Source organism: Tribolium madens, unplaced genomic scaffold, assembly GCF_015345945.1.
Source record: "Tribolium madens isolate multiple individuals breed KSU strain unplaced genomic scaffold, Tmad_KSU_1.1 Scaffold_91;HRSCAF=231;Tcas5.2_LG7, whole genome shotgun sequence".
Classification (NCBI taxonomy): Eukaryota; Metazoa; Arthropoda; class Insecta; order Coleoptera; family Tenebrionidae; genus Tribolium; species Tribolium madens.
The window spans coordinates 17,802,696-17,816,237 of NW_025401063.1; the positions used below are offsets into that span (position 1 = coordinate 17,802,696).

General features: G+C 31.0%; 1 protein-coding gene, 1 long non-coding RNA gene and 1 pseudogene across 3 annotated transcripts in view; 1 reads left to right on the forward strand and 2 right to left on the reverse strand.

The window, feature by feature from the left end:
- LOC123010783 (G-protein coupled receptor dmsr-1-like) overlaps positions 1 to 13,542 on the reverse strand; it is a 20,546-nt gene that overhangs the window by 2,726 nt on the left and 4,278 nt on the right. For both annotated transcript variants that reach the window (XM_044407900.1, XM_044407899.1), the window contains exon 2: positions 8,591 to 9,118. In XM_044407900.1, coding sequence (XP_044263835.1) covers positions 8,591 to 9,093 — 503 coding nt within the window. In that variant the 5' untranslated portion in view covers positions 9,094 to 9,118. The remainder of the gene's footprint in view (positions 1 to 8,590; positions 9,119 to 13,542) is intronic.
- On the forward strand, positions 1,803 to 3,089 carry LOC123010784 (annotated as a pseudogene).
- LOC123010785 lies at positions 3,619 to 4,587 on the reverse strand. The gene is made up of 3 exons (XR_006413110.1): positions 3,962 to 4,587; positions 3,848 to 3,910; positions 3,619 to 3,750 (listed from the first exon to the last, which is right to left on the reverse strand). It is a non-coding gene; the product is annotated as an uncharacterized LOC123010785 (long non-coding RNA).

Here is a 13,542-nt window from a genome sequence, read left to right on the forward strand (position 1 = left end):
ATCCGGAGACAACTGTATAATATTAGTTATTATTATTATTCACCTTGGGTTTTTTGCTTTGTTAACAAGTAATAAAAATAAATATAAAAAAAACGGAAGAAACTAGCTATTTGTCAATAAAATTAAAAGTAAATCACAATTTTTTTTTTTAAGGTAATGAAATACATGATCATGCATTTTTTTCTCAAGGACACTCCCAAATACTTCGTTGATTTCTTCTTCTTCTTCCCGGTTTTCTTTTTCATAACATTTTGGTCGTCATTGTTTACAAGCACCCAATAATTTTAAAATGACCAGTCGGTCAAATATTCTCAAGCTTGGTTGTAGTTTTTCTGGATATTTTCCTAAATAATTTTGGCAACCAGCTGATGCATTTTTGTTGGTTTCGATGTATGTACCATTCTAACATGTCATACTTTTCGAAATTTCCTTAATTTTGCATTTTGACTTTACTAAATTTTTAAAATACTTATTTGATAATGACACACAAAATAACCATTTGTTTCCATGGCCAACCACCAAAACATGTCAAAATGTTACCCAAAAAAATTTTTTTACTTAAAAATTAACAACATTTAAAACATACATTGAATATTCTATCACCTGTTTAAATTTGTAACAATAAAAACGGAACACCCTGTATATTCATATATTTTTTTAAGATCAGAAAAAATAAGCTTTTTAAAAATGTCATAGCCACCTATGATTCCCATTAAGAAAAATTAAAGTATATCTTATTACTGCTAAACAAATAACTGAAAAAAATTGTTAACAACATTATTAAATTCTTTGTAAAAGTGTTTGTATAATGTCTTTGTTTCAAACCTGTATCTTTTATATTAACAAAGATATGATTTTTTTTTAATTTCGTTAAAATGTTAACTTTTGTCTGTAAGTTGAAAACAAAAGACGATAGCGGGATGCGCAATTCTGAATTTGTTTGCAATATTTAAAATGAACGAATTTGGGGAAATTGCTGATGAAGAATGCTTGAAGAAGCAGAAATACTACGTTGGCATCACATAGGATATTTCATGTTCGTGATAACCGCTTTAAAACTTTGTCAAATTCTAAATTTTTGGTAACTTATTGCCAAACAAAGAGTGATTTAATCAATAAAATTTAATGATTTGTTTGATAAAATAAATTTTTTTCTTATACCTCTTTCCTGGATTAACGCTTTGGATATTTATACCAAAGTAAATTTAAATTCAAATTACTTTGACCAAAATCATTTTTATAACTATTAATTTTGTCACATTTTGTGTGTTGAAAAAACGAGACTGTGTATAGATATTTATTCTCCGTACAGCATTAAGTTTTTTGAGAATACTACCAACTTATCAACTTTTGGTAGGGCAAAATATTAATTCGGCGATAAGCCAATCCTTTGTAAGGACAGTTTTAAAAGTTACTTTAGCATTTGATAAGTTCATTTCATTCATAAATTATAGTTGAAAAATGGGTTTTCTGCAATAGACAGTATAGTTTGTATGTTGAAACGGTTCTCCACCTTTCACACAATATTCTGTTGTTCTTCAAGAATCAAATTTAGACTTCTTACTTAAAAATAAAATAATTAAAGTTTCACTTGCATCATGGTTTCCTAAAACCAAACTGTTTTTTTTTAATTTGTAAACTAGTGTGGTTAATAAAGCTGTTGGTCATTTCCTTAAAAAAAAACACATCAGAACTAAATTTTCAACAATTTTCAAATTTTTTATATTTATCTAAAATACAGGAAAATAAATACAAACAAATTATTACATAAGTAATAAAGACAGAAGCCCGGTTGCACGAAAGATAACGGATAGTTAACAAAGCTTTAAACATTCATCAAAAATTTTGTTGAAATCAAAACACCGTTAACGGTTGATTAACGTTTCATCAAAAATTTGATGATTATCAACGATAATGGTCCGTTAATGGTCCATCACCACTGTTTTCCGTTGCACAAACAAAAATGTCACTGTTAACTATTCATTAACGACTCATCAGCTTAATGACTGAACCGCGGGCGATTAATCGGTGATTAAATCATATGTCAAATTTTTTCTTGACGTTTTTAGGCGTTTTTAGTGAGTTGTTATTAAATATCTAAAGGATGAGACAGTAATAAGGATTAAAAAGTTGTAGAAAACATTGAACTGACTTTATTATTTGAAAAATGTTGTGGGACACATCCTCATCTTCATCAAGCGAGAGTGATTACGAAGAACCTGAAAGGCCTGTACGGAGAATTCGTTTCATCCGGGACCGTGAAAATCCATTTGAGATGTTGGATGAATATGACTTTAAAAAAAGGTTTCGCTTAAATAAAGCTACTGTTACTTATCTAGTACACACAATTGGAGATAGAGTCGCACCTAAGACGCAGCGGAACAAATCCTTGAGTGCACAAACCCAATTTTTAATTGCCCTCCGATTTTATGCAACGGGTGGCTTTTTGGAACTCGTCGGCGATTGGATGCACGTCCACAAATCCAGCATCTGCAGAATTATCCAAAAAGTCACACGCGAAATTGCTCGACTCTCTCAAGAAYATATTAAKATGCCGAGGACCGTTGAGGAGTTGGTAGCAACCAAAAGAAATTTTTTTCAAATTGCTGGTTTTCYTYGTGTTGTGGGTACTGTGGATTGTACCCATGTTGGCATCCAATCGCCTGGTGGTGCAAATGCAGAACTGTACCGAAATCGAAAAGGGTACTTTAGTATTAACGTCCAGGCCGTTTGCGACGCCAATTTGAAATTATTACACATCGTTTCTCGATGGCCGGGATCGGTACACGACAGTACGATTTTTAATAATTCGCCTCTTCCTGTCGACTTTCGAATGGGGAGATATGGTAATGGGTATCTATTGGGTGACGGTGGATATCCTTGCCAACAATACCTCCTCACTCCATTTCGTAATCCAGCTAACGCAAGCCAAGAGGCTTATAATCGAGCTCATATCTCTACTAGGAACTGCATAGAAAGATTTTTTGGAGTTTTGAAACGTCGTTTTCCATCATTGAAATATGGGCTTCGATTAAAAATTAATACTATAGTTGAAGTAATTGTTGCCTGTGGAGTTCTACACAACATCTGCAAACAGCAAGATGATGATATAGAAGAATATTTTGATGAGATTATAGAACATGATGAGGAGGAAAATGTTATTTATCAAGAACATAACATAAATAATGTTAACTTTGCAGTAAGGAATTCTCTGGTCGAAACTATTTTCGCCAGATAAAAAAACACATATTTATTTTTGCATTTTTTTAATTTCTAATTTAACTTTCTGTATTTCATAATTTAATAAAATTTGTTTCTTTTTTTCGGTTTTAATTTTTTCCTGATAATATAGATCTTTATAATTTAATTTTTGTTTTTTTCGGGGTTTCAAAATTTTACGTCTTGGCAGGGTAGGAACAGGTTTAGGACAAGGTTCTGGGTTTGCAGAGCAGGGAAAGTTGGAGGAAGGTTCATAGCGGGCAAGGTCAGTGGAACGTCCAGAGAGWGCAAGTTCGGGAATTGGAGTTTGCGGCTTCTCAAATATTTCGATATCATCTATTAAGACAAAAAAATCACAAATTATTTTTGTTTTATTAATATTTAAGCGTGTATATTACTGAAATATTCAGCCGCACTGTCATAAGCATTATCTAGGGGCTCCACTTGTTCCCGTATTGTGGCCAGGAGTATTTCTTGTTCGGAGGTCATTTCCAAGGTGGAACTGCCTCCGCCAGTCTTCATTATTTCTTTCTTTTAATTAATATTAATTTTTTTATAATTTTTATAAATATAATTTGTTACAAAAAAAAAGACTGTGGTGTAATGTAAATTTGTGTCATGTAATTACCTTGTCGTGAGCAGCGGCCTTCCTCGCTTCGCCCTCCTTTACTCTGGCTTCATATTGCTCTTGCTTAAATATATATTTGTCAAATGTAGCATGTGTTTTTTATAAAATTCTTACGTGTTCCTGAGCCACCCTTTTACGAGTTTCCCGCTTTATATTTTCGTAAAAGATTTTTAATTGCTTGACCGACCTAGTACCTGATTCAGCCAAGCAATTAAATTCTTCTACAATTGCTTCTCACGCAACTGCCTTTTTCTGCACCGCCCACGCCTTGGTGCATTTATCTTCAATAACTTCTTTATATCTAAAGGATGAGACAAGGATTAAGGAGTTGAAATGTCGAAAATATTGAGCTTATTTTAGTGGAAAATGGGAAAAAACTGAGGTAACGAGTACAAAGTGAATAAAATTAATTGGAATAGTAAAATGTTGAAGTCTCTTGGTGTATTCTTGGTGTTGGTTTCTCTAGAACAAATTTGATAAAAACTTACTTCGCTACCACCGAAAGGAATATATTCTTTTCATTGTGGGTATAATTTACCCGTTTCGACGACATCCTGCTTCGAACTTAGAACCAAAACACAAGACACTACCACCAGAACACAAGACACAAAGACAATGACACAAAAATTGTCAAAATGTCAAATTAAAGAAATACGGCGTTGTTGTCATATCGGATGTGTAATTAAACGATCATCATATGATGAATCATTATACCATGTGCAAATTGTTTTGTGCAACGCAATCAAAGTTAACAAACCATCAAATTTTGATGAACCATTATCTAATGATCGATTGATGGGAGTTTTGTGCAACCGGGCAAGAAAGTATTAACATTAACACAAACTTTTAGAAGAAGGTATAACGTTTATTAGTTTTTCTATTAAAAAAGTTTACAAAATTACACATAATATCATGTTTACTCAACCCTACTGTTGCTTTTTAGATGTTTTGCTTTCGCACCTATATTTTTTCATGTACCTATTTTAATACACAAGTTTAGCATAAAAATGATTAAATAATGATGTAAAATTTACTTATTTGCAAGTATCTGACGAGCCGTTTTTTTTTCTTGAAAAAAAGTTAGAAAAGTTAATAACATTTTGTTGTTCAGTGCTCATGCGGAAGCGTTCAATATATTTATTTGATACAACAATAATGTTTTCGTTTTGTATTTTGAATCATATTTATAAACATTTTGCATGTAATACCAAACTATTTATAAAAGAGTAGAAATATTTACTCAAGTGAGGTGTCTAAAAAAATAAGCATTACTAATTGAATTTTCAGATTCCTGAATTTATTTTATAAATCAACTTTGGGGTTCAGCGTAGGTTACTTCAAAAATAACAGCTCCGCAGTTGTTCATGAAAAATAAACAATGATGTCGTGTAATTTAATTAATAATTAAATACTCGTAACAAACGTGAAAGTTTCTCAAAATTAGATATAAATAATAAAAAAATATCATATTAAATTGAAATGTCGCAACTCTGAATGAAATCTTTCTTAAATAATAAACTAGCACGGCATATTCGTGGCTTTTGTCTTCACATGTAAATGACAGCAGATATAGCTTGATGAGAAAACTTTGATAGCGGACTAGTTTTTAAGCTAAAATGAAAAATACTAAAAGTATTTTTGTTGCAAAATGCTGAGTTTGTCACTTTAAATGCAAATTTTTCAATATCGGAGGAAGAGTTACGAATTTTAAAGCAAATGTAGGTTAACATTTACGTAGTTTCAGGGACTTACTCTTCTATTTATCGAGTTGTTAGAAAAAAATTCAAACAGAAATATACTTTCTTCTGAATACGTGTCAGCAATTTAATTATATATATAATCATGCACCAAAAACTGTAAAAAAATCACTAAATTTGATTTTTTCAATTTGGCAATCTTTACATGCATTTACATGCTATAATTGTTATTAATTTCGCCAAAAACTCAGTGAAATCTATACAGGGTGTTTCGTTTTTATTGTTACCAACTTAAACAGGAGATATTCAATTTTAAGACAAAAGTTTCCCACGAACATGTATCGAAAAATGCTACGCAAGGGCGGCTTTTAATGGGTTTTTCTAATATTTCCGAAATCATTTTAGATAAAATTACAAAATTTGGTACAGGGTCGCTAAAAAGTAGGGATACAGCTAAATATTTTCAGAACGGTTTAGCAGAGCACGTTGAAATCTAGAAAATAGTTTACCTATTTTTTTAGTCAAAGTTCAGGTGGCGAAGAGCTAACGATAAATAAAGATAACATTTCCAAGGCAAACAAATTTTTCAAAATTTAATTAGTTCGATATTTTTTTTTAAATAAGGTATCCTTGTGTTACATCACAGAACTCAGAAAAAATGCTCTTCTTAAAAAAATATTAAATTCGACCCTTCTTGACATTAAAAAAAATCAAGTTAGCCTCAAATGGAGATAGAAGTTTGATAAACATCTGAGTAGATGGAATTATTAATATGATAATCTCAAAAGTTTAAACGATTAATTAAAATTAAAAATATTTTGGCATCGGTCCTTTACAACCTTTAAACATTTATTAATTTATTTCCAAAAAAACTGGTAATTTACTCAAAAAAAACATTTTTTTAACAAAAAAGTGTAATGTTTACAAAAAAAAATTTTGCACAGCAACAATTTTTGTAACAAGCTCGTTGTCTAAAAAAAAATTGTGGTAGGTTACCATTTTAAAAAAATCGTTACTTTGTGTATCTCGTAAGTATAAACAATTAATTAATATCCTTTTTTTTTTAATAGTCATTATAACCATTGCACACCTATAAATTTATTTGCTAAAAAAATTGATAGTTTCGCCAGAATAAAATCGTTTAGAGACTTTTGGACCACTCTGTACTTTTAAGCATATACCAAATTTTAATAAGTTTTGATGAATAGTTTCTATAATATTTAACGGTATTCATACTTTTTAGCGACCCTGTATAAAGGTTTTATAATCATTTACCCAGTTACCAGTCACCAGGAATAGTAAGTAATACCTACAGGGTGATTCAGATAAGATAATAAGCCCGACGTTTTGGCGATGCAACCCAAAAAACAAATTTCATTTACGTTTTGATCTAATTTTAATTACGATTTGCATTTGCAATCCAAGTTATCTTAAGTTGCTGACAGTGCAATTTATGATTTATAAAAAAAAAACTGTTTGCCTACCTTTAATGTTTCATTCTTTCATACATTTTGTATTGGGTTTACACCGAAAAGATTTCTCTATCATTCCGCGAGGACTGAATGGCACTAATGATCGTTCTCTGCGCTGATGTCAGAATGACATAAGATGATTCAACTTGCAAATCCTAATTTAAATTGGATCAAAGGCGTAAATGGAATTTGTTTTTTGGGTTACATCGCCAGATCGTCAGGCTCATTATCTTATCTGAATCGCCCTGTATACATTGTACAGGATTTTGTTCGTCAAAAATATTGAATTTTGAATCACATTTGAACTCCACCAATTGAGGTTAGCTCTTCAAAATCTATGACGATGTTTTAAAAAAAATGAGTTAAAATCAGCGAAAACAGGCACAGAAAAAAGTGCTCTCATGTAAAAAAGTCATAAAACGGTAAAAATTTTGCATTTATTTTTTTGTTAAAGATACCACCAAATTTCATTACCCTGAATGTCACCGACTACTAGCAATGTAAACTTTGGAATAAAAGTCCTCAAAAAGTTCAAACTCCGGTTATTTGCATTTTTTGACAATTTTCCAACGCCAAAGTGGAGGTTGCACTCTCTATATCTCAGAAACTATAAACATTATAGTTGCACTATAAATGCAAGTTATTTTGACTTTTTTTTGAACTTTACTATCACCTATTAAAATACCTTTGAAATCACCCACTATATTTGATAAACTCAAACAATATTTAAAACTTTATATCAAATGAGGAGCAAAAATCAGTTTGTCCAAATTTGCATTTTTGCAGGAGAGAACAAAAACTGTCCTTTTAAGAAATAATTTTAATTTTTTATATCAGTAACAATAAATGTGGAAAAATATGTACAAATTAGACACAATGAGAAACTAATTTTACGGCTGAAGTACATTTTACAAAAAAACATTAAAAACCTTTATCTCAATTCACAAAAACATGGACATGGACATTTTGAATGTCTTCTCCTCAACTATTAGTTGAATAATTTGTTAATTAGACCAAAAATTTGACCTTTTGAAAACAGTGAAATATTGATTTAAATTATAACGATTTCACGCAACATCAAATTGACATAATTTCCATTCGTTCTGACTTTGACATCAAAATAATTAAAAATTCAATCGAATAATTTATTTTTGTGTCTCAGTTGAAAGTTGTTTTTGCATGATATACGACAATAAATATGTAGATAGATAATATAAAAATTGATTTGTTTGAGTCACATATATTATTGAAATTTAACAAAAAAATTTTGTGGTATTTGGTTGGTACGTCCAATTTACATAATTCCAGATTCAAAGCAGAATAATAATGAATAGTTTTTCATATAATTTTCTAGGTTTGAGGTCAAATAGAGATATTTAGTCCAAAAATTAAGCGGTATTCATCCTTGTATGTCATCTAACTGAATAGATTGTGTTAAAAGTTCTAAATGGCAAGGTGACCCATCAGAGATAAAACTCCCGAAGGCCAGGCTTAATAATCCATTTATCAACCAATTCAAGTTTTCTAATTGCCTAAACATTGTTTACCCGCTTTCGCTGCGTCACAACACTCACCCTATCGCTAAATATCTCCATATCGCCAACGTGAGCGTAAGACAAATCGACGTCGTGTGAAGAATTTGCGTAATGTGTGCATGGAAGAGCATATAAACGGCTCCCGGATACGGAAAGTCCATTTTTTTCTTCACGAAAATGTAGTCATAGTAGGCGTAGGGTATGTACTCGATCATGAGAATCATGTCTGCTACGGCCAAGGCTTTTAGGATGCGGTTGATGGGTGCACAGGCCATGTCTTTTCTTGTGAGGACTGCGATGTTGAGAATGTTGGCGACGGTGCCGAAGAGGCAGACGGCGATGGCCAGGTAGGGATGGTACTCATGGGCGTAAATCCTGGCCACAATTTCGAATTCGCCCCCACAGTCGACCTGTTGTCGGCTCTCGGAGACATTTCCCATTAGCTCCAGGTGCCGGAGAGCTTCCTGGAGTTGGGCCTCGGTTAGGTTGAGGCTGTCGTTGTGTAGAAGTGAGCCGAGGAAGAGTTGGAAGTCGCCGGACATTTTTAATCGGGGCGAGAACCCATGTCTGGATTAAAAAAAATATACAGGGTGCGCCAGAACTCGCGGCCCAAAGAAAAATTTCATATAAGATATGATACGAGGAACATAAAAAAAGTGTTAAAAAAATTCTATCTATAATAGTTATTTGTTGTAAAGTGTGTTAGATAGCGTTTTATCCATGCAAGAATGTTTATTTAATTTTTTAAGTGGATAAAACGTGACTAACACACGACTGCAACATAACGTTTTATCCACAATCACAGGCCCAAATTATTCCAAACTTAATAGGAGAAAATCAGCAAAGTAGCTGACCTCTGGTGTCCGGCTTGGAACTATCCAAATGGGGAAAACATATTTTGACAATATCAGTTTTCCATTTTTGTCAATTTGACAAGTCAATGTAAATGTGAGTACTTGCAAGCGTTTTTGCTCCGTATCTCATTGCATAAACTATGTGGGAGGGTCTATTTCGAGGTATTACTTTCTAAATTGGAGATTTCAACTTTTTTTTTAAATAAAAAAATACTTTTAAAAACCGTTAGGTGACAGATTAAATAAAACTAAAAGTTGTCACAAAATTTCGTCAAAATCCCGCCAAAAGTCGCCGCGCCGTCGTCTAAGCTACGCGCCAAAATTAGTAAAGGAGACATCTGGCACATGAACTGCAAACTATTCAAATGGGGAAAACATTGATGTTTTAGTACCATCTATTGGCGGCTGATTTTCTCCTATTAAAAATTAAACTGACATTTAAACGTCACGCCAAATGTGCTTTCGGTTGAACGTAGTAAGCTGTTACGCGGTGCGCTGGTTACTAACAGTGGAATAAAGTTACTTTATGGACAAAGTGGTACTTTATACGCATCTAAAGTGTGGAATAAAGTCTTTTTATAGAGTGATTGTGGATAAATATTTTGAAGTTATTAGAGTTTAAATTTTGCACTTTGACTCTATTTACCTATTTCTGTTGGAAAACTAGTTTTCCAAGTTTTTTTGCTACAGGCTATTAGAAAAGGAAACAAGAAAGCTGTATCCTAAATTGTAACTCTGTTTAATGTTATTTGTGGTTTTTATTGGCAAAATTTTTGTACCTTTACTAAATACTTATAAAAAAAACATACAGGCTGTCCCAACGAGTTGGTAAAAACCATTAGTGACCTTTAAATGGTAATGGTCTTCTAATCCATCGCCTAAAATTATTTTCAATTATACAGCGTGTTCCAAAAATAAGTTATATTACAAATTTGTGTTTTTTTTAAATGAAACATCGTATGTTTCTTAGCATTTTTGGATGTACATTTTTATGTCAATGTTTTGAAGCTAAACTTTTATTGGTCTATTTTGCTTTGTTTTAAAAATAAGACGTTTTTTTTTAACAAAAACATGCACTTTTTAAAAATTTATAACACAAAAACTAAGACAACAAGAAATATTTTTTTTTACTACCGCAAAGACGAAGGTACAAGCTATAACACAGGGCGACAAAAAAGTCATGTCGTGATAACTTGACAAATTTTATATCATTTTGTTCGTCTCAGTAAGACAAATCAAATGCACTAAAAAAATTTCAAAAACTCCACACACTTTGAACTAAATAATTTTTTTCTAATTTAAATGAATTTAAACACTTTAACTTTAAATAATCATTACTCAATAACTATTAGGCCGATTTCCTTCAAATAAAAACCATTCTAAAGGGATATCCTTGCCCTTTAGAATGATATAAAATTTGAAATTGAATATTGGTAAACTTTTCTTCGAACAGTGTTCGAACAAGTTCGAAGTAAATCGAAGTAATCTAAGAAAAACCTTAGGAGTACATTTTTTTTCTTCGCCACCATCATGTAGAGCATCTTCTTATTAGTAAGAATCCAAATTTTTAAAATAATATACCAAGTAGTTTCTAAGATATGATTTTTTGAAGTTAAGGTTTGCTATTCAGGTATTGCGCCATATAGGAGAAATGCATGTTAATCTTACTTAAAATTGCATTTTTATAAAAGTATTTGTTTTAAGGCCCTTCTTTTGCTTAAAAATGGTCAATTGCACCTTCTTTGTTCTAATTAGAATAAAAAAAACTGTTTCTTTACTTAATACAAACAAAGAGTACCTGCGTACTAATTAAAACAAATAAAGAGTTTTTGTTCTAAAAATGATCACTGATCATTGAGCAAAAAGGATCTAGAAGTTTAAAGCTGTAGCTTTAAATATAAGAACAAATCTTTTTCAAATTAAATCACTTCCATTCGGATTCCAACCTGTTCACTTTGTTCTAGCTTTCTGAACTTTTTTTTTGAAAATGTTCTCAGCAAATGCTTTTTCATTACTTTCTACTGATGTTGAAAGTCAGTTGCTTTGTGTGCAACTGTTATCATGTTATCAAACAACTACTACCTACAAGCTAACTGAAGCTAATCGTAGAATGTACCAACAAAATAAATCAGGTGACTTATTGCATTTAACATCACTCGAAAGTGATGAGAAAGCATTTGCTCAGATAACAGGAACATGAAAAAAATGTTAAAAAAAATTTATCTATAAAAAATTCGAAGTTATGAGGGTTTAAAGTTTGCACTTTGACTCTATTTATTTCTGTTGTAAAAATAATTTTCCAAGTTTTTTTGCTATAGGCTATTAAAAGAGGAAACAAGGAAGCTGTATCCTAAATTGTAACTCTGTTCAATGTTATTTGTGGCTTTTATTGGCAAAATTTTTGTCCCTTTACTAAATAATTGTAAAAAAACATATACAAGAACGTCAGTATCATTAAATATACACGAAAAAATGTCAAATGTCAAAATTTTTTTCATGTTCCTAGTATCTTCTCTTCCTTGAATTTTTTCTCTGGGGCGCGAGTTCTTGTCGCCCTGTGATAAGGCTATAACATTTTTTTAGTATGTTGTATTTGCAAAGATAAAAAATTTAAGGCGTTTGTTAAAAGTTCAATAACTAAAAATTAAATGGAACGCCTTATTTATTGTTTTTATTTAAGAGATTATTATTTTTTTTTCCAAAATCATTTACTTTTAGGTGTTTATAATCGATAACTAAAAAGATATTTAACTTCAAACATTAAAAAAATTATAAATATTGTTATATTAGTCCAAAAGTGGACAGTTGCACAAGAAATGGAAGAAATATCACTTAATAATCACATTTATGTTAAACATTACTCTTCTAGCTATCTTAGTTTTTGTGTAATAAATTTTTAAAAAGTACATGTTTTCGTCAAAAAAAACGTCTTTTTTTTTAAAAAACTAAGCAAAATTGACCAATAAAAGTTTATCTTAAAAACATTGTCATCAAAATCTACATCCTAAAATGCTAAGAAACAAATGGTGTTTTATTTAAAAAAACACAAGTTTGTATTGTAACTTATTTTTGGGACAGGCTGTATAGATAAAAAATAATTTTAGCTGATGGACTAGATTAGTATCGATCAATTTCCTATATACATATTAAAATTTTATTGTTTAAAAGTCCATATTGGACCTTACCAATTCGCTGGGACACCCTGTATACAAGATCATCAGTATCATTAAATAGACATGTCAAATGTCAAAAAATATGTGTCAAATTTTTTTTGAGAGATAGGATTATTTAAACATTATTTCCATGTTCCTGGTATCTTATCTTACTTCAAATTTTTCTCTGGAGCGCGAGTTCTGACACCCCTTGTTTTTTTTTATTTTTTAGTGACGGAAAGTTTTAAAACTTACTGTATGTCTGTTCACTTGACGGAAAATTTAGATTTAAAATGCTTCAGCTGCACAAATTTAAAAAAATAAACGATCAGAATATCATAATTTTGCGTCAGCCGTCATAAAACCCAATTTGAGGACAAAGCTTTCGTCCACTATGTGATTTTTTTTGAGAGTTGACTATTTTTGGAACCAAAGATAGCGTGAGATTTGTATCGAAGTGGTCGTATCGTAAATTCGCCTGTTAATGAATGCTTCAGGGAATAGTTGTTTGTGATTAGTGTAATAAAGTAGTTGGTTTATCTTCGTTAGAAAGCTAAGCAAAGGAAGATTGAGTGAACTCGAAACGAATCAAAAATTATCAATAAAAACTATATATACCTCGTGTTTATTTGTTACGGTAAATATTAGGAAAATTATGCGGGAATAAAAGTTTGAATAAACAATTTAAAAAAACATAAATCGGGAAAGTTCACTCACAACTGGATATATTTTTAGTATGTAGATGTGGGATCTACAAGGATATTATTTGAGGATTCTTCTGAATCTGAAGACAAACAACTATTTGATAAAGGTTACTTTAGCTTGGACAAATTGTTTTCTTTCTGATGGAAATATTAAACAAAAAATTTGCTTCTTTATTATGTTAGACATACATCAAGATAAATGAAAAAATTCCTTACAATAATAAAGTCTCAGAGAATTTTATTTCAAAAAGGCGAATAGATTGTTTAAAAAAAAAGTAAAA